Source organism: Talpa occidentalis, unplaced genomic scaffold, assembly GCF_014898055.3.
Source record: "Talpa occidentalis isolate TD23 unplaced genomic scaffold, MPIMG_talOcc4v2.1 talOcc4.7, whole genome shotgun sequence".
Classification (NCBI taxonomy): domain Eukaryota; kingdom Metazoa; phylum Chordata; class Mammalia; order Eulipotyphla; family Talpidae; genus Talpa; species Talpa occidentalis.
The window spans coordinates 119,562,118-119,587,741 of NW_023605083.1; the positions used below are offsets into that span (position 1 = coordinate 119,562,118).

The following is a 25,624-nucleotide window of genomic DNA, read 5'->3' on the forward strand; positions in this document are numbered from 1 at the left end:
GCACTGCTAGCTGGTTAGCAATGTTGCACAGAAAGACCTCTAAAGTCATTCATTCACATGCTGCCAATTTATACCTATTGGACAACAATTACCCATACCACCCTCCCCTGAAAACTGTCATTTTATTTTTTGCTTCAGTGAATTTGTCTATTCCAGACACTACCTACACATGGACTCCTGCAGTGTTAGCCCATCAGTAGCTAACTTCCATTACTCAGCTTCTTGTCTTGTAGGTCTCTCCCTGGTGTTGCAAATGGTGGGACTTTTTCTTGTTCATCACTGAACAGTATCCCATTGTAATATATTATCTGCTTGCCTGTCAGCAAGCGTTTGGGTAGGTTGCATATCTTGACTGTTGTGGATAACCCTACAATCACCATGGCAGTAGTTTCTTTTCAAGATCTGTGTTTCAAGTCTTTCAGCTGTGTGCCCAAAACTGGGGTGCTGGGTTAGAGCACAGTTTTTAATTTTTTAAGGCACACCCATACCTTTTCCACAGTGACTGCTCCAGTTTGCTTTCCCACCACAGGTACCAGAGTTCTAATTTCTCACCTTCTTGCCAACACAGGTTATCTTGTTCTGTCTTTGTCAGACTCAGAGGTATGAGATGATAACTCATTTTCTCCAGAAGCAATTCTCTAAAGTTTAGTTTAGAGGTTTGGGGGGAAGTGGCTGCAGAGAGAGAGAGAGAGAGAGAGAGAGAGAGAGAGAGAGAGAGAGAGAGAGAGAGAGAAGCTGTTTCAGAAGGTTCAAGACCACAGCTCTCTGTTTGGCAGGTGCTGATTCTTGTTGTTGTGGGTTTTACAGGGCATATCAACTCAAATCCTCTGTTTTCAAGACTTACTTCCCAGCCCGTTAGACTGTCCAGTGTCCTTATCTTTTACTCTAATTATTAAATTATTACCAGCATCTTGTTGTCTCTGTTGAATCAATGGCTCTGATGATGGTGTGTCATCCCCTGATTGGTTTTTCAAGTTATTGATCAGATTTTACTCCTTAGGTCTTTATTTTCAACAGTGAGACAGGATATGGATAGCTGTTATGGAAGTGTGTTACTGAAAAATGAAGAGGAGGCATCTTTGAGCATTGAGAACACACCAGGAAAATGCTTTTAATTCAGGGGTTCATGAGATAAATGGAGGTCAGCTGGGTACCTTACAAGTAAAATTGCCTGGTTGGTGCCATCATGACCCATCAGGAGCAGATGGCAAATCTTGGGGAGTTGAGTCTAAAGACGAGAGAGCTGGGTGCAGACACCCTGCCCCGCCGGAGGGCTGTGAGGGAGCCTGGCCCAGGCTGCGGGCTTGCCCGGGAGGGGCTCACAGAGAAGCAGGAGCTCATCTCTGCCCCGTGGGGATGGTGCTGAATGGGATGTCAGTGCAGGGTGTGGGGAAGCCAGGGCTGCTGAGAAACCTCAGGAACCCACAGGAGACCCTGGATGGGGGAAGTTGGGGGTTTCTCTGCCATAAGGCCACAAGCCGAGCTCCTGGTGGTGCCTTTTTGTTCTGAGCAGTTTCTGCTCCTGCCCTGGGCTGATCCAGGTTGACACAGGAGCGAGACAGCAGCCTGGGCCTGGACCAGACTGTGTGGAGCTGGCCTGTGTCTGAGACGGTGTGGGCATAACGCTGATGGGCCAGACGAGGCGCTTTGTTGACATGACAAGTTCCTGCGCCTCACTGTGTCACAGCAGGTGGGCAAACAAAAGCCATTTCTGAGTTACTATGGGGACACAGGCCCTCGGGAGCCCCGTAATGGTTTAAGAAAGCAGCTCCAAAATTTCCATAAGACCTCACATTTTGGGAAAAAACATCCATGTGGAATCTGATGACTGGTGTCTACTGATTAACCACTGGGGAGCATTTGTATTTATTTTAATTTATTTGTTTAATGGGATTTTTAAAACCTCATGGGTTGCGTGTTTCTCTACATGTGTGTATATATTTATGTGTGTGCATGTGTGTATATTATTTAGAATAAGCTAAGATTATGTTTGGAAATCTCTCTTCAATTCTTTGAGCTCTTGTCCAATGTCCTTCATGTTGACTTTTTCATGCAAATGAAATTTGTTTGGTTTAATGGATGAAATAGCATCTCCTTCCTTCCATTCTTCATACAAGGACCTAGCTGTCCTATGCCATTTAATTAGTAATCCTTCCTCTCTGTAATGATTTCTAAAGTGCCACCATTGTCCTATACCTAATTCGACTAGTGATGTATAACAATATTGAAAGGTGCCCAGTGTGGTTTTTTCAAAAAAGAAAAAAAAATCCAGATGGCAAGCTTAAGTAAAATGTTCAAGATCACTACAATCAGAAATCTGGCTAAAGTCTGAACCCCAAGTCACAGGCTACCCCCTGTGCAGAATTGCCTCTATTTATTGGTTACTATCAATTCTTTGGGAACCTTTAAATTTTTCATAGCAGTTTTAATCCATGGCTCTCAAGTTTCACCTTCTAATTTCAAAGATCTTCCCCTTTCACCTTTTCTCATTTCTACTCTGAGACTAAATTCTTTTCTGATACGCATTTCATGCGTGAACACCACTTTAATTTTTTGTTGTAGGGATCCCTGAGGACATGCACTACTGTACACATTGAATATTTTATAATAAGAGATAAGGAGAGATGAGCAATTCAATGTCTTTGGATGCTATAAAGTTTTATTAGAGAATATCAAGCAATTCTACTTTTAAATGGATTACATAGAAAAAATCTAGAAGGGGAACATTTGAATACTCCTCTATTTTGAATCAGAATGAGTAATTCTAAAGCAATTTGATAGCCAAATTTGACTATCACTTCTGATTCACTAGTGATGAGATGTGTTACAAAGAGAACGAGTAATATTTGGAGACCCGAGGTTTGCACATCAGTCCGTGGGTCTATTTGTAAACTCATGACACCAGGTGCCATGTGTCTGTTGATTTAGCTTCTCACTTTCTAGACTGAAGGGTGGTCAAGAAGGGTCTGGGTCCAGAGCAGGACACTCAGCAGCAAGAACCAGCAGAGCAGCAGGGGCGGCAGCAGCTGGAGCCACAGCAGGTGGGGCGGCAGCAGCTGGAGATGCAGCATGAGGGGCGGCAGCAGCTGGAGATGCAGCATGAGGGGCGGCAGCAGCTGGAGATGCAGCAGCTGGGGCGGCAGCAGACTGGGCGGCAGCAGCTAGAAATACAGCAGGCAGGGCGGCAGCAGCTGGAGCCACAGCAGCTAGAGCTGGAGCCACAGCAGGAGGGGCGGCAGCAGCTGGAGATGCAGCAGCTGGGGCGGCAGCAAGGGGAGCTACAGGGGGAGCAGCAAGGTGGGGGGCAGCAAGGCCTGCAGCAGGGGGAGCAGCAAGGTGGGGGGCAGCAAGGCCTGCAGCAGGGGGAGCAGCAAGGTGGGGGGCAGCAAGGCCTGCAGCAGGGGGAGCAGCAAGGTGGGGGGCAGCAAGGCTTGCAGCAGGGGGAGCAGCAAGGTGGGGGGCAGCAAGGCTTGCAACAGGGGGAGCAGCAGGGAGTGCAGCAGCTGGGCCTGCAGCAGGTGGTCGTGCAGCAGGGGGGCTGGCAGCAGGTGGGCTGGCAGCAAGGGGCGCAGCAGGTCTCCTGGGAGGAGGCCTGGCCACAGCCCTGCTCAGAGCAGACGGAGCCACAACAGGAGTTGACCATGGTGTCAGAGCGTGGAGGTGCTGGGTGGGTTTCCAGGAGAGTGTATATATTGAATCTGGAAATCTTCTTGTTCCATGTTCCTTTTATACCATGCTGAATGAGCTCTTCCTTCTTATTGTTTACCTTAGTTAGGAAGCAATTGATAAATTAGGCAATTATTTTTCCAAACTGGAGGCAGAACTTTGTTTTCTTTTCCTGGTAGATTAGGGTTTTTCCCATTGACATTTCTTGTGTCACCTCTTGACTTCCTCCTTTGTATGCCTCATTTTTGCTCAGATGCCTGTGAAATATATAAACTACATGTGCTGACTCTTACTCATTCCTCCTGAAACTCTTCCTATCCGTCCTTTTGGCATAATCTATGCTTATAGACACTGCAGCTTCTTTCATAAAGCAGTTGTCATTTGAAATTTAACATGAAGCAGTCTTGTGTCTCTCCTCTCTATCTGTGGGTCCTACCAAATGCACAATTTTTACAACATTCCCTAATGACAAAAGATTTTGTATGGTCCAATCCAGATCCAAGGAAATCTCAGAAGGGTAGATTGAAGAATGGAAAGGCAAAGTAAAATCCACCAGTGTGGTCAGTTGTAAGCAGAAATTTGGGCACAGACAAGAGAACCCCCAGGGCATCCAGCTGTGTTCTTCTCCCATCTCTTTATCTTGAAAATAAGACTATTTGGGACAAGCATGTATCTGAAATGGATGTAACCCTTCAAGTATCACTACTGGAATTGGTAATGTTGCTTACATGACTGAAAATATGTATATTTATGTACAAAAAGAATATACTTTGTAATGTCAATTTTGTAGAAATTATGTTTAAAGATATTAATGTAATTTCCATATAAATAGTCATTACCTCTGGTTGATGGGCTTATGGAAATTTTAATTTTTTAACACTTTTGCCTTGTACTTTTTCTTTGATGACTTGTTTTTCTTTTGTAAAACACAGAAAAAAATTTAAAGAAAGCATTGTCTTGCTTTGACACTACTTAGTGATCTCTACCATGGCCCACTGAGACTGGGGGTTGGGGGAGATTCCAGGTCAGCATGTGCTCAGTCTTGCTCTACTGGCTGTTAAGATATTGAAGTTCTGTTGATAAACCACCTCTACCCTGATCTCCCCAATGCCTCCCTCAATACCTCTTCCCTGAGGTCCAGCAAGAAAAAGTAAAAGCCAATAACCCAAGAACACCAGAGAGGGCTTCAAGTTCCTACTCTAAGGTGAAGCCCACCCTTAGCCCTGGATGTCCATTCTGATTAGTAGATGACCTTTAATTATTGGCTTTTAGATATTCTGAATCTTACTCATCCTCTGGAGTGCTGATTCACAACCCCAACACTGCCCACTGGTATGTTTCACGGGAGAACTTTCAACAAGTAAGTACCCCCTAAACTGCTCTGCCTCTGAACTGTTCCACAGACAGGAAGTCACAGCTCCCCAGAAGGTTTGCTGTCAATGAGAGGGAGCCGTGGAGCCCTACAAAGCGGCATGCTTCTCTCTTGGTGTCAGTTGTACCTTCAGTCCCACTCAGGAGGTCTATGAAGGAACTTGACTTCCTTTCTGCATTCTTTATAGTTTCTGAGGCAACCCTGGTGCCTGGCTAGACTTTCAAACTCCAGAATGAAATGTCAAGGTTAGAGATGGAGCCGCAGCCCCTGGACAATGTAAAGAATGAACAAGAGGCACATGTGGACTTGGCAGCAGTGGATCAGGTTGGGGTGGACAGTAGACTCCAGAGAGGATCATAGCTAATTGACATGAGAAAACATGTTCAAATTCACTGTAATTAGAAAATACAACCTACAGCTATCAAGCTATCAAAACCTGTTTTCTCTTAACATATTGGTTAAAAACAAAAACAACAATAAGACTGGTCATAGTTAGGCAGGACTGGATGGTGATATGTAGAAACCAGAAGGCTTATAGATACAATAAAATCATAAATTGATGCCACTCTTTGGAGAATGAAACAGCAAAATTTACTATCATAAAAATGACATGTCTGGTATCCAGTAATCCCACTTTAAATTGCTAGACTATCCTTTCTTCTTGTCCTGTGACCTTTAACTGCTGAGCAACTACCATGGCTCTAACTTTTACCCTTTTTGTCCTCCATTTTTCTACACACTCTCCCTGTGTGATTTCATCCAATCTCTTAATGGGCAAGAACAACACACTTTTACCTATATCCTGACTTTTCCACTGAGTCACAGACTCCTACTTTTGGGTGAATATTATCCAAGTCCAAGTTGACATAGTAAAACAGAACTCTTACTTCCCCTCTCCCTCCAGAGTTATTCCTCCCTCAGTCTTCTTCATATCAGGAAATTGCACTTCACAGGTTCAGTTGCTACTTAAAAATTCTAGGTGAACTATGATTAATCCCTTCTCTCACTTTGCATGTCTGGATCATCAATAAGTTTCAACTAGGTCTCAACAACTTTCCCAGTACATTCACTTTCCTCTGCCTCCACTGTCACAGCCTTTCTCCAAGTAACTCTTTACTCTCACTTGTCTAATGAAATAATCATCTCTTATTTTTTTAAAAGATTTATTTATATATTTATACAAGCTCTGGGTACAGTCAGAAGCACGGGAGGGTGAGAGAATTCACCAGAGCGGAGAGCAGAACAGGCAGACTGATGAAGTACACTGCTGAGGAGAGCAGCAGGCAATGGGCAGGAGAGGTCTGTGCGCCATGTGGGACCCTCGCCTGGGGCCAGGGAACGAACCTGCACTGCAGAGGCTTCAGGCAGCTTCGCAGCCCAGGGCTCAATTGCTGTGCCACCAGAGGAGGCCCTGAAGTAATCATCTCTTGACTAATATCTCTGCTCTCTCCTTTGCTCATCTACAGCATATCTTAGACAACAGTTACAGAGTTGAATGAACCAATCACAGGCATGGAAATTGAAACAATAAAACTCTTCCCTTCCCTAAAGCAAAAGCTTATCTTGTCCAAATTGTTTCTAAAACTCAAGAGGGAATGCTCCCTCATGCATTTTATGATGTCAACATTATCTTAGTACTGACCCAGAGGAAGACAGCAAATACCTTGGAATTATAACCTATCCAAGAAGATGAAGGACTTATACAATGAGAACTACAAGATGTTATTGAAGGATTTAGGTAGTGACATGATATATAAAGACATTCCGTGCTTGGGAATGAGGAGAATCAATATAAATGACTATCCTACCAAAAGTGATATATACATTTGATGCAGTCCCCATGGAAATAAAAATATTCTTCAAAGAAATTGAACAAAAACAATGAAATTTATATGGAACCATAAAAGACCACCAACATATCAATATTTAATTCATGATAAAGGAGCCATGACAATATAATGGGGGAAGGAGAATGTCTTTAACAAATGGTCCTGGGAAAACCAGAAGGTCACATGAAATCAATGAAGAGGAATCAATCTCTGTCTAACTCCATGCACAAAAATAAATTCATAATGAATTACTTATTTAGACATAAGATCTACAACAATAAAATTTATATAGAAGAAAACATTACGAATATATTTCATAACAACAATGTTGGAGGTATTTTTGGAGACTGGATGTCTACGGCAAGGGAAATAAAAGCAAAAATAAACAATTGGGATTACCTCAAATTAATAGCTATTACATAGTGAAAGAAAAATATAAGCAGATTAAAAAGACAACCTACTGAAAGGGAGGAAATATTCACATATTACACAACTGAAAAGGGATTAGTATCTAAGAAGTACTTAAAAAAGTATGCAATTCAACAATAGGTGAATAAATGGGTAATAAATGGGCAGCAGATCTGCACAGACAATGTACTAAAAAGGATATCCAGAAGACCAAAAGAATCATAGAAAAATGTTCATTGTTGCTAACAATAAAAGAGATGTAGGTTAAAACCACAAGATATCATCTCATAACTATGAAAATTGCACATACTAAAATGACCCCCAATGACAGTGCTGGAGAGGATGTGGAGAAAGAGGATCCCTGTTACATGGTCAGTGGGAATGTAAATGGATGCAGCAATTATGGAAAATGATCTGGGTTTACCTTAAAAAACGAAAAATGGAAACACAGTATGACTCAGCAATCCCACTCTTGGGTATCTATCCAAAGAATATGGAACCATCAACTCAAAAACCTATATACTCTACTGAAGCATGATTTATTATAAGTAAGACATAGAAGCAACCTAAATACCCATCATCAACAGTGGATCTAGAAGATGTGGTATATCCATGTTTAGGGAACACTATTCATTTGTCTTTGTCATTTACATCAAAATGGAAGGCATTTGAGGGAATTATGAGTAGTAAAGTAAATTAGAGTGACAGAGACAAACGGTACACATTTACATAACTGTAAATGATGATTAAATAAAATAAAAACTAGTGGACTTTAATAGACGAAGTGAGGGTCCTAAGTGGGGGAGAGGGAGGAGGAAGGGGCTATATAAGGGATGGTGAGAAAAAATAAGAAATAAATGATTAAAAAAAATGCCCTTTAGCTGTTTTCTAGCACACTTAAAGCATCATTAAGAATCATTGCTAAAAAATGCCTCTAAGTGGTAGGTTCAAGGTGTCGGTTCAGAATATGATTCACTTGTAATTAGTGCTAAGTAGGTCCACACTGAGTTAAATATATCTCCTGTAATTATATTTACCTTCTCAATTTGCCTCACAAACATTCATTTCATGAAAGATGCCAAATTTCATGTGGGTATAGGCCAGGGAAAATTAGTCTATACATGTCCCAAATGGGATGTGTCCAAGATAATAAGATTTTATTGTGTGAATATCATAGCAAGAGATTTAAAAGGTGTAGGAGACATTCAGGGCATTGTCCTAATCCTGTTCTGGTGGTTCAGGTAATACATCAGCCAGGTAATGGGTGATTGCCCCAATGCATAACCCTCCCAGGAATGATAATGCCCTGAGAATGGAATCACTTTCCTAAGAGCAAAAGTGAGTCAATGATCCCATAGTCTTCAATGTGCACAGTGTGGACAGTGTGGACAGGCTCATTAGAGATTGGTTTGGGCTCTAAAAGTGACTCATAAGGCTCATGTTACAACCAAGTTTTATGCTGGTCAGAAATCTTGAAAGAAATCTTAAAAGGTGTTTGTTACATCTGTTAGAATTTATCAAACGGAATCCTGAGTGCCCTAGATTGTCACTTATCCATCTATTCTGCAAAGTTTAAAAGTGCCCCTCTCTGGCCTCCCTGGTGGCACAGGTGGTTGAGCGCAGCGCTGTGAAGCTGTCTGCAACCTCTGCAGTGCCAGTTCAATCCCCGCCGACCTCGAGCAACCCACATGGCGAGCAGACCTCTCCTGTCATGCCTGCTGCTTCCCTCAGCAGTGTGTATCAGTCAGTCTGTCAGTTCTGCTCCCCACTCTGTCTCTGGTGAATCTTCTCACCTTCCTGCGCATCTGACCTGTACCCCGGTTCTTGTATAAAATTAAATAAATCTTTAAAAAAAAGAAAGAGTGCCCCTCTCTGTCCCAAACACTGTCATGAACCTACTACTTGTTTTCTAAGGTGGAGGGGTCATTGCCTCCTCCAGCAAACCCCTCCTGGTATCTTCCCCCAAACACCCTTCCCTTAGGTTCTATCTTCCACCAATCTGGGAGCATGCTCCTGATGTGTTTCTCATTATTTTACCAGCACTTTTCCCAAGCTCCAAAGCTAGTACCTCACAAGAGCTGCCCCGTGCAGATGCTGACTGGATAACATCACATTACACAATCCTTTTAGTGCATTGTTGAATTTGGTTTGCTAAGATTTGTTGAGGATTTTTGCATCTATGTTCATTAGGGAAACTGGCCTGTCATTTTCCTTTTCGTGTGTATTGTTTTTGGTTTTGGTATTAGGGTAATGTTGGCTTTACAGAATGTTTCACTTTCTCATAAAACATAAATCACTTTCTCAACTTTTTGAAAGAGTTTGAGCAGAGTGGGTATTAGCTCGTCTTTGAAGCTTTGGTAGACCTCAATGGTGAAGCTGTCTGTTCCTGGATTTTTAATTTTTGGAAGAATTTTGATTACTGTTTCAGTTTCCTTGTTTGTAATTTGTCTGTTCAAGTGTTTTATTTCTGCCCTTTTCAGTCCTGGATGATTGTAGGTTTCGAAGAATTTGTCCATCTTTCTGGATAATTGAAGTGACTAACATACATCTGTTCTTCTAACCCTCTGAATTTCTGAGATGTCACTTATAACTTTTCCTCTTTCGTTTTTTATCTTATTTGAGTTTTCTCTCTTCTTTCTTTTATGAGCCTAGCTAGCTATCCTATTTGTTTGTTTTTTTTTAAAGAACAATCCAGAAGGGTTAAACAATGACACAGTCATACTATGAACTATCTCTCAGCAGTAAAAGAGAGGAAACTACTGATGTACTTACAACCTGGATGACTCAAACGTAAATTATGTTGAGTGAAAAACAGCAGTCCCCCAAAGGTGCATGGTTCCACTTATTAAAAATCTTGTAATGACAGATTTATAGACCTGGGAAACAGATCAGCAATTTGCCAGAGGTGAAGGTGATGGGAGTGGAGGGAGAAGAAGTATCCATAAAGGACAACAGAGATGGTTGGTGTGGTGCTAGAGGTGTTTTGTCTCTTGATTGATGCAATTGACATAAGGTATAATAGAATTAAAATAAAAATGAAGCAAAAATTTTGGAGCTCTTTTTATATGCTCTAAAACTGTTAGAGATAAAGGAACAAACTTGCAGATGTACTGAAGTTGCCTTAAAGGTTTCTGTCCTTATTATTTGAAACAAATGTGTGTGCTTGTACTAGCGTGTTTTGACTAGCTTCAGCCTCAAAAAGAACAATTATTGCCTTAAGATAAATTACTAATCATAAAGGACTGTGTTTAAGGATGCAACATTATTTACGATGCTAATAATGCCAGATTGCTCAATTGATATCTGAAAGGGATGTTTAAATTTGACTGTTTGTTTTTTTTAAACTGAAGTATGTTTAGAACGAAGTTAATATCCTTAACTTTTGGATATTATTTGGTTGTGAAATGAAACCCCCCCCCCATGGAAAATTGAGATTGATTTGTACTTCCAACAGGAAAAATGTGGTTGTAAAGGAACAGAGTAGCAATGAGATAGCTGTCCTCATATCGGACTGCGCTGGTTATGACCATGAACCCTAAACTCACTTGTCCTGGTGGAATGTTAGGTAAAAACTGAAACTTGAACTGAATGGAGTCGGGGTAGATACCATGGCTTAGGACTTCGCCCACCACTGCTGATTACACTCCCCTCATGTCTAAGGATCCTCACAATTATTATCATTGCTACAGAGGATATGATTTCCTCATCTTGGTGTATCTGTGATGTTCTGCTGGTGCCACTCTTAGTAATTGTACAGTTCAGTTACCTTGTTTATTTTGCTCCTACTCAAATATCTTTTCATTACAAGTGACATCAGACAGGACAAGTGAAGTGATGTGGCTGCAGGAAACCATGGTTGGCTTGTCTGATGCAAACAAATCTGCTTGAAGCACATGAGATCCGCAATATCTCAGGATATCTCAAGATTGCAGGTGCATCCAGCTGTCAAGTGTGACCTAAGTGCTCCCCCTAATGACCCATCCTTGTCTACGCTTCCCCAGGTCCTCCCTAGACCTTCCCCAGAGTGGGTGCTTACTTATGCCCACATGCTCCACCACATGCTCTGACTAATGGCCTCCTCATTTGCTTATGACCCTTTCAGTACAGCATCATTAACATGAAGGAGGTCAGGGAGAGGCCAAGAGAACTGTCTCTAGCATATTTTTTCAAAGGCAACAAATTTTTTGACTCATCACTCTTGTCATCACAAAACTTAAACACTTCCCTGTTGTGCCCCTCTTCCTCTTTGTTTCATAGGTTTGTGACCCCCACATTTTCCCTAAATTTACTGAACTTATTCTAGTTATAAAAAGTATTCCTTCTCTATTTCTCTTCTCCAGGACAAGTATTTCCCTTTCTGATCAATACTACCCAGTATACTCTATCCAACTTAGACCATTCATTTAACTCTAAAATTGGATGGTGCACTCCTTGTAGGGCGCAACTATGCCTTGCATGTCTTGAAAAGTTCCCCCAGCCCAACAGTTCAATAAACATGCCAGCTGTCTGATTATTTCATGGACTGAATAGGAAGCATTTAAAAAGGTGTAAACCTATACCCCTAAATTGTACATGATGATATAAATCAATGTGACCTCAATTTTTTTTAAGATTTATTTATTTATTTATACAAGCACTGGGTACAGTCAGAAGCACGGGAGGGTGAGAGAATTCACCAGAACCAGGAACAGAACAGGCAGACCTGGGCCTCCCCAGTGGCACAGCAGTTGAACGCTGGGTTGCAAAGATGCCCGCAGCCTCTGCAACGCTGGTTCGATCCCCAGCCACCGGGTGAGGGTCCCACATGGCGTGCAGACCTCTCCTGAGGCCCGCTGCTCCCCTCAGCGGTGTACTTCGTCAGTCTGCCTGCTCTGCTCTCTGCTCTGACTCTGGTGAATTCTCTCACCTTCCCACGCTTCTGACTGTACCCAGTGCTTGTATAAATAAATAAATAAATATTTAAAAAAAAAAAAAAAAGAACAGGCAGACTGACAAAATACACTGCTGAGGGGAGCAGCGGGCAGCAGGAGAGGTCTTCACACCATGTGGGATCCTCGCCGGTGGCCGGGGATCGAACTGGCTCTGCAGAGGCTGCGGGCAGCTTTGCAACCCAGCACTCAACCATTGCGCCACCAGGGGAGGCCCTGTGACCTCAATTTTTTTAAAAGTTACAAAAAAATAAAATTCTTGGTAAGTGAGTTTATTTTTTATATATATATAGGTAGGATCCTTTCTTCAATACAGGCGTTAAGTGATATTTGAAAAGTCAGTTTTCCTTCCTAACCGTAGAAATCTAAGAATCCCTTTGAGAGAAATAATGATGGAAAATAATAATAAACACTCAAAAATAATTGAAGACTGCAAAATTTTCTGATATCAAGATGTATTTATTGAGAGATAATTCACGTGTGGTTGTGAAGGTCGAGACAAGCATAATAGTTGGGGACTTGGGGACTCATCCAACTTCATTATGTCTCTGAAGCCTGAATTCAGGGAGAAGATCCAGGACATAAGGACTATTTAATGTAGGAGGGTGTCCTTTCATCATGGCCTCAGGGGTGTTGCAGCATAATAAAGTTGGTGGTCATTTAAAACATGGAAAAGATCGAATGAATGGCATCTCCACATGATGTGATGGTAGCTGGTTCATGGTTGTTCGTCAGATATGAGGTTTAACAGCTGGGACGAGAGCAAGATGTACCAAAGCAGGTAGTCTGCAGGACAGGGCAGCCACAGGTGGACACACCACAACTGGACCCACCACAGCTAGGGCGGCAGGTGGTCTGACAGGAGACAGGGCGGAAGCAGCTGGATCCACCACAGCTGGACCCACCACAGCTGGGCACACCACAGCTGGGACGGCAGGTGATCTGACAGGAGACTGGGCGGACACAGCTGGACCCACCACAGCTGGGCACACCACAACTGGACCCACCACAGCTAGGGCGGCAGGTGGTCTGACAGGAGACAGGGCGGAAGCAGCTGGACCCACCACAGCTGGACCCACCACAGCTGGGACGGCAGGTGATCTGACAGGAGACTGGGCGGACACAGCTGGACCCACCACAGCTAGACACACCACAGCTGGATCCACCACAGCTGGGACGGCAAATGGTCTGACAGGAGACTGGGCGGAAGCAGCCGGACCCACCACAGCTGGACCCACCACAGCTGGGCACGCCACAGCTGGGACGGCAGGTGGTCTGACAGCAGACAGGACGGCAGCAGCCGGACCGACAAGTAGTTTGGCAGCAGATTGGGCCACAGCTAGCTGCTTCGTAGAAGTCTTGGCCACAACCCTGGTCAGAGCAGACAGAGTCATAACAGGAGTTCATCATGGTGTCAGAGGGTGGAGGTTCTGGGAGAGTTTACAGGAGAGTGAGGTTCCCAAATGTGGGAGTCTCTGTATCCCATGTCCTCTTTTATACCCAAATGAGGTGCTACTGTCACCATGTAATGGCTGTTTCCCTGTTATTGTTTCTCTTCATAATTAGGCAATTATCAAGTTAATTGTGAGAGAATCTATTGAAGTTTGGACAGAATGCATGTTTTTCCTTTTCCTGTGTTAGGGTTCATCTAATTCAGTCCCTTTTTTTCCTGAGTCACCTCTTGTCTTCTTTCCTATGTGTATCATCTAACTTCAAAGACTCTTCATCTTCCTCTTCAGATTGGTGTCATGTGATGCCTCATTGAGCTCAACATTCTCTGAGTCATCCATGAGGTTTTGGATGTACTCAAGTGGGACAGTGTGCCTTGTTTTTTTAAGACTTGAGAAAAATAAACTAAAAGTACTAGAAGAAAGGGATTTTTTTCCTTAAAACATTTGAAGTGGGGTAGGTTTTTAAAGAAAATACTTATTGGCTATAGGGGGAGGACCATAAAAATTTAAATGCCTGATTGTTTAAAAAATTAAAGCCAAATAGCTAAAGTGAAAACTGGGCATAAGTAACAAATACCTTACCCAATGTAAGAGAAAAGGAGCTAATTTTGCTTATGCACAGATAAATCGTGTAGCCCAATGGGAAAAAGTCACCAAATTTATTTTCACTAAAAAGAACAGTCATTTCACTGAAAAGGACAGATATTTAAACTTTTGAAAGATGTTCTCCTCACTTACAATTTAAATTTTTTAATTGCATAACTTATCCTTTCATCAAACCATCTATTGAACACCTATTGTAACCATCTATTGAACACCATCAAGCCATCTATTGAAACCATCTATTGAACCATCTATTGAACACTTATCCTTTCATCAAACTATCTATTGAACACCATCTATTGTCCTTTCATCAAACCATCTATTGAACACCTGGCATGCCAGGTCCTGCCCAAGACACTGGACATACAACCATGAGTAATTTGAGATGGTAAATACAAAATATTTAATTGAAAACTTTAATAAATTGATGAGTTTATAAGGAAACAGACTTTCTAGACACATATGGCAAGGGTCTAAATTAGGGCAACATTTTTATAGAGTAATTTAACAGTATATATGAAAATTTTAAATGTGTATACCTTTTTTAAAAAGATTTATTTATTTATTTTATACAAGAACGGGGGTACAAGCCAGATGTGCGGGAGAGTGAGAGGATTCACCAGAGAGAGAGCAGGGAACAGAACAGGCAGACTGACGAAATACACTGCTGAGGGGAGCAGCAGGCGAGACAGGAGAGGTCAGCTTCACCATGTGGGATTCTCGCTAGCCGGCCGGGATCAAACTGGCACTGCAGGGGTTGTGGACAGCTTCACAGTGCGACGCTCAACTGCCTGGGCCTCCAGGGAGTCCCTAATTTTTTTAAATGAATAGTCAGTTTTAAGGCAATGCAAATCATTCCTATCCTGTTCAGATACCTTCTTTTCTTCTAGACTGAATTATTCAGGAAGAAGGGCAGATACAGCATCCCTAAAGCAAGTTTGTTATCAGATCTGCCAACATATTTGGAGCTCAGTATGGAAAAGATTATGTCAATTATAGTCAATCTCTGTCCCCAGTTGCAGGAAATGAGTACCCTAGCGGATCTCTTAGGTGCTAATATAATTATCTATCATTGAATTTTATGTGATACAGATGAAAACTTGCTAAAACACAGTTTTAATAAAAAACGTGTTAAAATATGATTTGGATTCATCACCTGGGCTCCACCAACACAGATTCCATCTCCAGAGGTCTAGCCCGATATAATGAGCACTGAAGGAGAAACAAGTAGGTGATTACAGACTCTGACCTCTTCTCCAAATTAGTTTGAACTTGCAGGTGACCCTAGGACATACTCATTCTTTAAAAAGATGATTCATGGTTAATGAAGCTATTGATGTTGATTGTCATTTCCAGTTCTGAACGTCTTACGGGTTATCTCTTAATTAAATGAATAATCCTATCTTTTATTTTCAGGAAATTTTTAATACTTATGGAACACTTCCTTCTTGGGTAATTCTATTTGAGTGATAAAAAAAAAAGTCCTAAATAATAACCAGGAAAATTCTGTTCATTGGTCCAAAATTTGGAGACCTCTGTATAAAAGATCTGGTAGAGAACTTGATTTCAGATTCTGGGAAATTTGTCTCTACTCAGAAACCCATCCGCCACCTCTGACACCATGACCCACACCTGCTGCTCCCCTTGCTGCCAGCCCACCTGCTGCAGGACCACCTGCTGCACAACCACTTGCTGCAAGCCAACCTGTGTGACCAGCTGCTGCCAGCCTTGCTGCCGCCCCAGCTGCTGTTGCACCCCCTGCTGCAAGCCTTGCTGCCCCCCACCTTGCTGCACCCCTTGCTGCAAGCCATGCTGTCCCCCACCTTGCTGCTGCACCCCATGTTGTAAGCCTTGCTGCCCCCCACCTTGCTGCTGTACCCCCTGCTGCAAGCCTTGCTGCCCCCCACCTTGCTGCTGTACCCCCTGCTGTAAGCCTTGCTGCCCCCCACCTTGCTGCTGCACCCCCTGCTGCAAGCCTTGCTGCCCCCCACCTTGCTGTTGTACCCCTGCTGTAAGCCTTGCTGCCCCCACCTTGCTGCTGCACCCCTGCTGTAAGCCTTGCTGCCCCCCACCTTGCTGCTGCACCCCCTGCTGCAAGCCTTGCTGCCCCCCACCTTGCTGTTGTACCCCCTGCTGTAAGCCTTGCTGCCCCCCACCTTGCTGCTGCACCCCTGCTGCAAGCCTTGCTGCCCCCCACCTTGCTGCTGCACCCCCTGCTGCAAGCCTTGCTGTCCCCCACCTTGCTGCTGCACCCCCTGCTGCAAGCCATGCTGCCCCCCACCCTGCTGCTGCACCCCCTGCTGCAAGCCATGCTGCCCCCCACCTTGCTGCTGTACCCCCTGCTGCAAGCCTTGCTGCCCCCCACCTTGCTGCTGTACCCCCTGCTGCCGGCCTAGCTGCTGTTGATCCACTTGCTGCAGACCCACCACCTACTGGATACATATTTCTTTGACCATTTTGCCGACATTCCCATTCCTTCAGGAAACTTCTTCCTTAAAACTCTGCTGAGAAAAAACATGCTAACTCAGAACTTTGTGATCATCTTCTTTGTGCATTGTTTATGAGTGCACCAAGGAGATGCAGTCCACTGACAGTATTCTTCATTTCCATCAGCCAGTGAAACAATGCTGGTCACCCACACACAGGGAACATGGATTCATGGTCCCAGCTTCAAGATTGCAATCAGCACCTTTTCTTTTGTATGACACTGAAATTCTCATGACTATATATTTAATTCCCTGAAAGGATCACTATTGATTGTCTTTTTAGATCGATGCCTTATATTTAGTAACTTCTGTTAGGTCACTAAACTCTTTCTTAACCAATTCGAATGGTCTCCCTACCTGTTCTTTCCTAATAAAATCTAAATTGCCCTGCATCCTCTAGTATCTTTTTGGTTTGTTTATTTACAGTTCTTTCCTTATGAAGTCTTTCTTTTGAGTTGCATTTTATATTTTTTCTCATTCAAGACTCACAATGACCTTACAGGTTGGGCAGATCAAAGATTATCATACAGTCATCATATTTCAGTGATGAGAAAACAATTTTCCATACAACTAGTAATTGACACAAGGAGAGCCAATCCCCACACAGCGCGCCCCCCATACAGAACCCTTTTTTGTCTGCAAAATTCTTCCCAAATATTCTTCCCATGTCTTATATAGAGACTGCCTTAGCGTGTCTGTCAGTGAAGGGAGCTCCTCTACCTTCCCTGGGTTCTGATCCATCACTAGTGCAATCTGTCACCAACACAAGTCACTCTTATCAGGTTACATAGAACTTATATTCATGCCCTTCAAATCTTCTCACTCATTCCCAAAAGTAATCTTTCTGTTGACTTTTTTTTTTTAAAGATTTATTTTATTTATTTGTACAAGCACTGGGTGCAGTCAGAAGTGCACGAGGGTGAAAGAATTCACCAGAGCCAGAGCAGAGAGCAGAGCAGGCAGAAGGACCGAAGTACACTGCTGAGGGGAGCAGCGGGCGGCAGGAGAGGTCTGCGCGCCATGTGGGACCCTCCTCCAGTGGCCGGGGAGCAGCCGGGGATTGAACTGGCGCTTCAGAGTCTGCGGGCAGCTTCGCAACCCAGCGCTCAACCGCTGCACCACTGGGGAGGCCCTTTCTGTTGACTTTTAACTGTGTTTGATAGTTGGTTTTGGATGCTTTTAAAGTTTCTATAAATTAAATAATGTAGAATTAAATGATATAGAATTGGCTAATTTCTCTTTACATTATGATTATGAGGTTTATCCAGGTAATTCATCACTTCTCATACTGTCCTGGCATCATTAGTGATGTTACAAACTAAGCCCCCACTCCTTGCCCAGCAGGCGGGTTTGGAGACATGAATAGATAAAAGGCAATGATAAGGTTGCTATGGGAACCAGACCAAAGACCCAATCACCTTGACCAGAAATGCAGAAGCAGGGCCAGGTCAAGTCTCTGTGTCAAAGGTCAATGCCCAAGACCAGACATCCTAACAAATAACTGACCCAAACTAGAACCCCAAGTGAAAAAAGCTGCAAAAACAGTTAATAAAAGGGAGCCTCAAATCCTACTTTGAATGCAGACCTCTCTCATCTTGCCCCCTGCTCTCTTACAGGGTATTTCAACAAATCTGCCTTTTTGTTCTCCACCCTGTCTTGGGTGAATTCTTTCACCCCGGTGCCTCCAACTTCACCCCAATATTTCTCCCCACTACCGAGAATCCAAGGAGAATGTTGTAACCAAATTGCTGAGCTTTGTGAAATACTTTATACTTATCTGTTCAAAAATGGATGAAACATTGTTGGAGACAGACCTGCTCCCCTCAGCTATGCATTTAATCTTTGAAACCCTGTGATCTGCACAGAAAGGGGAGGTCCAGGGTGTCTGCTCCACCTAGGGAAGGCTGGAGCTGAACAGCAGGGGAAGCTGAAAGGACCAATAGAAGGGACTGGGGAGAGCAAAGAGGAACACTGGGAGAACTGGAGGAGGCTTGTGGAGCCAGAGTTGTGTAGCCTCGCATATGTACCTGGGGTTTGGGGGACATGGAAGGCAAGAGACCATTGGGGAGGCTGACAATGGCAGCCTTTATCTTGACTGTACTTTGCTTTTTTTCCTTCCAGACTTGCCCGGCCCCTTCTGCCCCTTTCCTAAGGTCCCCACCAGAAGGTCTTATGCACTAAAAGTATGTTTGTCTTTATGAGGCAGATGACTGAGCCCATTTAGACCAGGCAAGCTTGGGGGCCTTGGGCTGCCCCTCATCCTGTCTGCTAATACCCTAAGTTACCTAGAAGTAAGATTATAAACTTCTACTGTGTGTAATATCACTGGCTCTTCAATCCCTTGGCAGAAGCGAACCGGATGAATGTTTATACCAATTCTCAAATGTATCACAGTCCAGTCACTGCATAAAGGCGCCAGAGAGCCATAAGTGGTCTGTGCAGCCATGAATTTTGTGTGGACTGAAAAGTGGGCTGAGGACTGCTGTCCACGGCAAGCAGCGAAAATCTGGTTGATTGGGCTGAGGCTGTAAACGAGCAGACCGGGTCTTCAGCACAAGTTCACAAAGTCAGACTAAGAATTATCTTTACATTGAAGGAGTTTTATTCGAGATAGCCATAAAAGGAGTTGGCAGGATCAGTACCCCAAAACACCTGGGATCTCTGAATGGGGGGGACATCCGCAGATCTTATAAAGGGTGGAGGAGTGTGAGGGAAGTGATGGAGACTTGAAGTAAAAAAATTGGGGATGAAGGCATCATGAGACAAGAAACTGGAGGTGGGGGTAGAAATGACGAACATAGTTGTTAAGCCAGCTTAACAACTTTCATAGAAATGAAAAATCCTTAGGCGCCAACCTCAATAGAAAGTATTGCCATCACACTGCTACAGAAATGTAGCACCTTCAGGAAAACTAACCACTCTGCACTAAAGAAAGTTGGCTTAAAGTTGGGTAGCACAAAAGAGGGTCTATGTATTCCCGTAATAGGGAATGGCTTTATTCCTTCTTGTCTGTACCCGGCAGAAAAAGGTCCCGGCAGAAAAAGGTCCTTTGAGAACTTGATATACATTTTACCAAAGGACAAGCCCCGGAAAGGGCCCTCTCTTCTGAGGACAAAGGGTCTTCGGAAGTATTTGCTGGAAATAAACTGCATCAAATAAGGGGCTGAGCAGAGTTTGAGGCAAAGAGAGTTGCCCTGCATTCCCAAGAGCTCCTAAGTGTGGCTTCTGCTCCCCTTACTGAAACAAGTCACTAGGGTGTGACATGTGATGATTCTTTCAGTGCCCTGGACTGGGAACTGAAGACCAGTCTCCATCTGAGTCTGCCCATTTTGCACATGACGATACAGAGTGAACTGTTCTCATCTGAAACGTGGAGGGTGTAAATTACCGATGCTGTCTCGAGACCCAGATGGAGAATGAATGTGTAGCATGAGTAGCTCGGACCCTACATCGGGGAATGCTGAACAATAAAACAAAGCAACGCAGAGTAAATGCTGACACAGGGTTTATTTTTAAATACAGATAAAAGTCCAGGCAGCCAAGAAGAAAACAGAGCGGTCATAAAAAGCAGACAGCAGTGTATGAGAACCAAGAGCACATGGAAAAGCAAGCATGATGATGGAGATGGTTGCTCTGTAGCAGAAATGCAAGAGACAGGTATGAGGATTTGTTTACTCAGTTACGTAGAGGGAACAGTAAAAATCCTAACTTCAGAATCAAAACAGATTTTAAACTCATGTCCAGAATGCACAGAGGTGGGTCTTCCTGCTGTCAAGCTGGTTCATAAATTGTTAAAAGGCAGGTGAATAATGAGGAAAAAAGAGGTGGTGATAGCAGGCTGCCTTTCAGCGACATAGAGAGTAAGTTCATCCTAGCAGTGATGAGGAGGGGATAAGGCGGCTATTCTGTTGCACACGCAGTTCATTGGCCAGGTGATCAGCAGCCGCAAGGCTGGCCACAGGGGCACCCCAAGCTCTCTGGGAGGCACCCAGGCAGGCAGCAGCAGGTGGGCAGGTACCAGGTTCTGTGGCAGTACACGGGGGTACAGGAGGCGGGCTGGCCACAGGGGGAGCAGCAGCTGGGGCGGCAGCAGGGGGAGCAGCAGGGGGGACAGCAGGGGGCACAGCAGCTGGGCTGGCAGCAGGGGGCACAGCAGGGGGTGCAGCAGCTGGGCCGGCAGCAGGTGGTCCTGCAGCAGCTGGGCTGGCAGCAAGGGGAGCAGCAGCTCATGGTGGCAGGGGTGGACGGTGGGTGCCTGTTCACAAGTGAGTTTCCCAGAATCTGATGAGGACCCTCCTGTCCTGGGCCTTTTATACACGGGGACCCTCAGATTTACACCAATAAGCAGGGCTGCCCTTGTTGTTGTTTATAAACAATGGAATTTCTCAGGCAATTGTGAGGAGGAAGTTATTCCCCAAATGCTTGAATCTCTAGGAAATTGGTGTCTGATGTGAGCTAATTGAGAGGAGTCACAGAGGAAGCAGGTGCCATCACTGCTCTGTCCTCTTTGATCATGGTGGTCATGTGACTTGGCTCCTGCTGGCCTGGGGTGGCCAGAGTGGGTGTTCCTCTGCAGCTTGTTCCTGCCTGGTGTGGAGAGGGGGTGTCCCTGGGGAGGGGCGTGACGCTGTGTCCAGGGTGAGGAGCTGAATGCAGGGGAGTCCAGGTGTGTGAGCACCAAGGCCTAGGGAAGGGGCACAGGCCTCTGTCTCTGTAGCTGCCTCCCCTCTCGTGTCCCAGATCCCCAAGGATGCCCGGGAGAGGTGGTTGATCCAGTCTCTCCCATGTGCCGACAGAGCCACCTCGGCGGGTGGAAGCGGAGGCAGTGCCCGGGGGGCTCAGAAATGCCACCAGTCCAGGCCCAGGCGTCCTGTTGTCCTGGTTTGTCCAGGCAGAGGGCTGTGCCTGCGTGGGGTGCTCAGTGCTGGAACTGGGCAACTCTGACAAAGCTGGACGAGCTGGTGACCCCAGAGCTGCCTGGTCTCCCCACAGTAGCTGAGCATGGGGACCTCCTGTCATGCCCTCTCCCCCGCCCTCTCCGGGCCACCCCTTTTCTCTCTCCTTTTAGTGGAGGACTTGGAGTAGTTGAGGTGCTGTTGGCTTTACCTCATCTTTGGGGTGTCACGTGTTAGAACACGCCACTATCAATGTCCATCCTGGGTCACCCACAGTGAACACACCCGAGTCGCTGCTACAGCTTGTGACACAGACATCAGCCCCAGTTCCCCAAACTCCACCTGGTCCCCAAGGACAGCTAACCACGCCTGACGTACAGCCCGAGGGGCAGTGTGGGGTTTGCTTGAACTTTACATTTCTGAAAAGAGTGGAGCTGGCTTCTCCTTGCTCCGATGTGAGATTCATGAATGTCCTTATTTGAGGATAATTCATCGTTGTTGCTCTATAATCCGTCCCTGACTGAATATCGTGCAATCTATTTGCTGGTTTTCCTTTAATAAAAAGCAGGTTTTCCGCAGTTTGGGGCTTTGCACACAGGGCTGCTGAGAACGTTTTTGTCCGGGTTGTTTGTTTACCTGGGACTCATTTCCGTGGACATGTGCCTGGGAGCAGAATTGCTTGGTTGAAGTTTTAGTCTCTCTTCTCTGGATGTCTTGACCATCTTTCTTTAAATATATTGTTGTCTTTTATTTTGTATGCTATTGTATGTTACTTAATTTTAATCTATTAACACTTCTAGAGAAAGCAATCCGTGATGTATGACCTTCTAACCAAGTTCCCTTATATCTGAATAGTTCGTGAAGACATTTTTATTGCAGATTTCACAGGCACGGGCACATCATGGACAGATGACGGTCATTTCATTTCAGCGGCCTTTTATCTTATGGGCTTTGAGTTTCCATGGGCGCAGTGGCCCTCAGGCCTCAGGAGACGGCCTGTGATATCTCACCAGGAAGTCGGCAGCTTTCTGTCTTTTCTGTGCATTCTTTCCATCACACTAACTAGACTTCTCCGTACTCCTTGGCGAGGCTTTCTCTAGTTGTCACCCTTTCATGTGGACTGGTGTCTGTGGACCATCGGGGAAAGCAGTTACTCCTCAGGGAGGGATAAAATCACAGAGAGGTGGGGGCAGCTCCCTCTGGAACTCACGGGATTCACCGAAGATCACGTGTTGTGTCCACACCTGTGCTGGCCTCTAAGGAGCAGGGGCAGCAACCACAGGCTGACCGGACACAGTCATCAGACCCTTGCCTCAGCAGCCGGCTGTCTGACTGCTGTGAGTTCCTGGGCGACGGTAAAGGGATGTAGGTCGTTGGCAAAGGATGGGGTAGGAATGTAGGTTGCACTTTGTTGCAGCAGCTGTAACCGCAGCCTGTTCATTAAAATCCCCATTAAAATCCCCCCAACACGAGTCCTGAGAAAGCACGGGGTTTTCCACTTTCCTCTCTTGCTTCCTTGTGATCTCCGTAGATTCAGGGGTTCTAATTTCCCTCAGGTGTTTCATCTTTACCTCAGGCAGCATAGGAAGCTGCTTTGCTCCTGAGATGACTCAGAGGCCACGGGTTGCCCAGAGCCACACCAGCCTCTTGCGTTTCTCAATCCCCAGCTTTCATCTCAATTTATTCTTATGAAATCACTTTCATCAGGGGGACAAGTTGCCATAAATTTGGGGGAGTACAATATATAGTCCATATTTTGGCAGGGATCACTAAATCCCCACGTGTCCATAGACACTCAGGAGAAAGAGGCAATTTAGGTTTTTGTATGCAGGATCCTGAGAGGCAGGTTCCCACAGGCGAGACCTGTGAGGACTGAGTGGAGGCTGGAATGTATCAGTGCGATAAACTGCAGGGGTGGATGAGCAGCGCCTGAGCCGGGATGGCTCCCGCATTCACTAGGGCTCTAAAGGCAGCCCCTGCTGCCCTGGCAGGTAGTTGGTGCTCACTAGGCATGATGCACGAGGGGTTATTCCCTCTGCTGTGGTAGTGGGCCACCTGCAGCGCTCAGTACTCAGTCTCATCCCTACTGGCTTTCACGTGGAAAGCCTTGAGCAGAGGCAAAAACTCCAGCCCTGGACCTAGATCTGCCCATTATTATTTCCAGGTCATTACACATGAAATTTTCTTTTTAAAAAATGTGGAAAATAGGGCCTCCCTGGTGATGCAAGGGGTTGAGTGCAGCGCTATGAAGCTGTCCACAGCCTCTGCAGTGTGAGTTCAATGCCGGGGCAGGGAGCTACCCACATGGTGCAGCAGACCAATCCTGTCTCGCCCGCTGCTCCCCTCAGCAGTGCATTTCAGTCAGTCTGCCTGTTCTGTTCCCCACTCTGTCTCTGGTGAATCCTCTCACCTCCCTCACCTCTGGACTGTACCCCAGTTCTTATAATCATAAATAAATAAATCTTTTTAAAAATGTGGAAATTAATTCCTGGTGGGCTCTTTGGCAACTCAGGTTGGATCAGGAATGTGGTATCCCATGTGTATATGTTACCAGATTGGCATACCCACAATAAAACCAAACAATGTGAGATGAAACTGGTATAGAATTTATTAAGAAGCATATATTGCCTCTCAGGTGAGACTCCCTGCCTCTCACCTATGAAACAACTCAAGGTGATGATGAAAGGAAGAAAGCAGGTTGAACCATGAGCACGTTGATAAAGAAAATAGAATTGTGACAATTATTGATCAGCTGCAAAGCCTATGAAAAAGCTGTGAGGTCTGCTTTCCTGGTCACTGAGGGGGAGTGGGTGATCCTGACCTCAGAGTCTCACCAAGGCCAGCTCCCACGTCGGGGATCATGAAGCAGCACGTGATGCACAAGACAGAGGGGAGAGATCAGGGGGGTCCTCCCTGCCCCTCAGGCTCTCTGCCCCTTCACAGCTTTTACACAGGGTGAGAGGCAGCGTCATGGGGAAAGCATGTTGGCTGCCATCACAGTTTGGAAGCAATAATGCCCCCAAACAACAAATCAGTTAACAGGAGTCATGTACAGAGAGTGGCTGTTGGGTGAGGTGATCAGCAGCCGCAAGGCTGACCACAGGGGCACCCCAGGCTCTCTGGGAGGCACCCAACCAGACGGCAGCAGGTGGGTTGGTAGCAAGTTCTGTGGCAGTACACAGGAGTACAGCAGGCAGGCTGGCCACAGGGGGAGCAGCAGCTGGGGCGGCAGCAGGGGGAGCAGCAGGGGGAGCAGCAAGGTGGGGGACAGCAAGGCTTACAGCAGGGGGAGCAGCAAGGTGGGGGGCAGCAAGGCTTGCAGCAGGGGGTGCAGCAAGGTGGGGGGCAGCAAGGCTTGCAGCAGGGGGTGCAGCAAGGTGGGGGGCAGCAAGGCTTACAGCAGGGGGTGCAGCAGCAAGGTGGGGGACAGCAAGGCTTGCAGCAGGGGGAGCAGCAGGGGGCACAGCAGCTGGGCCTGCAGCAGGGGGAGCAGCAAGGTGGGGGACAGCAAGGCTTGCAGCAGGGGGTGCAGCAGGGGGCACAGCAGGGGGTGCAGCAGCTGGGCCGGCAGCAGGTGGTCGTGCAGCAGGTGGTCCTGCAGCAGCTGGGCTGGCAGCAAGGGGAGCAGCAGCTCATGGTGGCAGGGGTAGATGGTGGGTTCCTGTTCACAGGTGAGTTTCCCAGAATGTGATGATGAACCTCTTATTCTAGGGCTTTTATACATGGGACCCCCAGATTTACACCAATAAGCAGGACTTCCCTTGTTTACAATGTTTTTGTAGTCATTGTGGAATGCCCAAGAGGAAGTTCTTCTTTAGTGTTTTAAGACATTATAAATTAGTGGGTGAACTTTTTCTTAATTTGGAGCACTAGTGAGGAAACTTTTCCTCAAATGAGAAGCACATCATCACCAGAAGCATTTCTGGTCATGTGATATAATCTGGTCATGTGACATGATCTGGTCATGTGATCTTGCCCGCAGACGT

At 45.4% G+C, this 25,624-nt stretch overlaps 3 protein-coding genes across 3 annotated transcripts; all 3 read right to left on the reverse strand.

Moving 5' to 3' along the window:
* Window positions 1-2,986: 2,986 nt before the first annotated feature.
* LOC119230874 (keratin-associated protein 4-3-like) lies at window positions 2,987-3,643 on the reverse strand. The gene is made up of 2 exons (XM_037492426.1): window positions 3,540-3,643; window positions 2,987-3,278 (listed from the first exon to the last, which is right to left on the reverse strand). The coding sequence occupies exons 1-2, from the start codon at window positions 3,641-3,643 to the stop codon at window positions 2,987-2,989; spliced, it is 396 nt and encodes a 131-aa protein (XP_037348323.1).
* Window positions 3,644-12,947: 9,304 nt separating this feature from the next.
* LOC119231579 (keratin-associated protein 4-1-like) lies at window positions 12,948-13,613 on the reverse strand. The gene has a single exon (XM_037493284.1). It carries the CDS (start codon window positions 13,611-13,613, stop codon window positions 12,948-12,950), a length of 666 nt encoding a protein of 221 aa, XP_037349181.1.
* A 7,258-nt stretch (window positions 13,614-20,871) lies between these two features.
* On the reverse strand, window positions 20,872-25,274 carry LOC119231580 (keratin-associated protein 9-4-like; the record flags this gene model as incomplete). The annotated part of the gene is made up of 2 exons (XM_037493285.1): window positions 24,748-25,274; window positions 20,872-20,998 (listed from the first exon to the last, which is right to left on the reverse strand). Coding segments are annotated over exons 1-2 (654 nt in total), but the record flags the coding sequence as incomplete, so codon positions are not given.
* Between the last annotated feature and the right edge of the window lie 350 nt (window positions 25,275-25,624).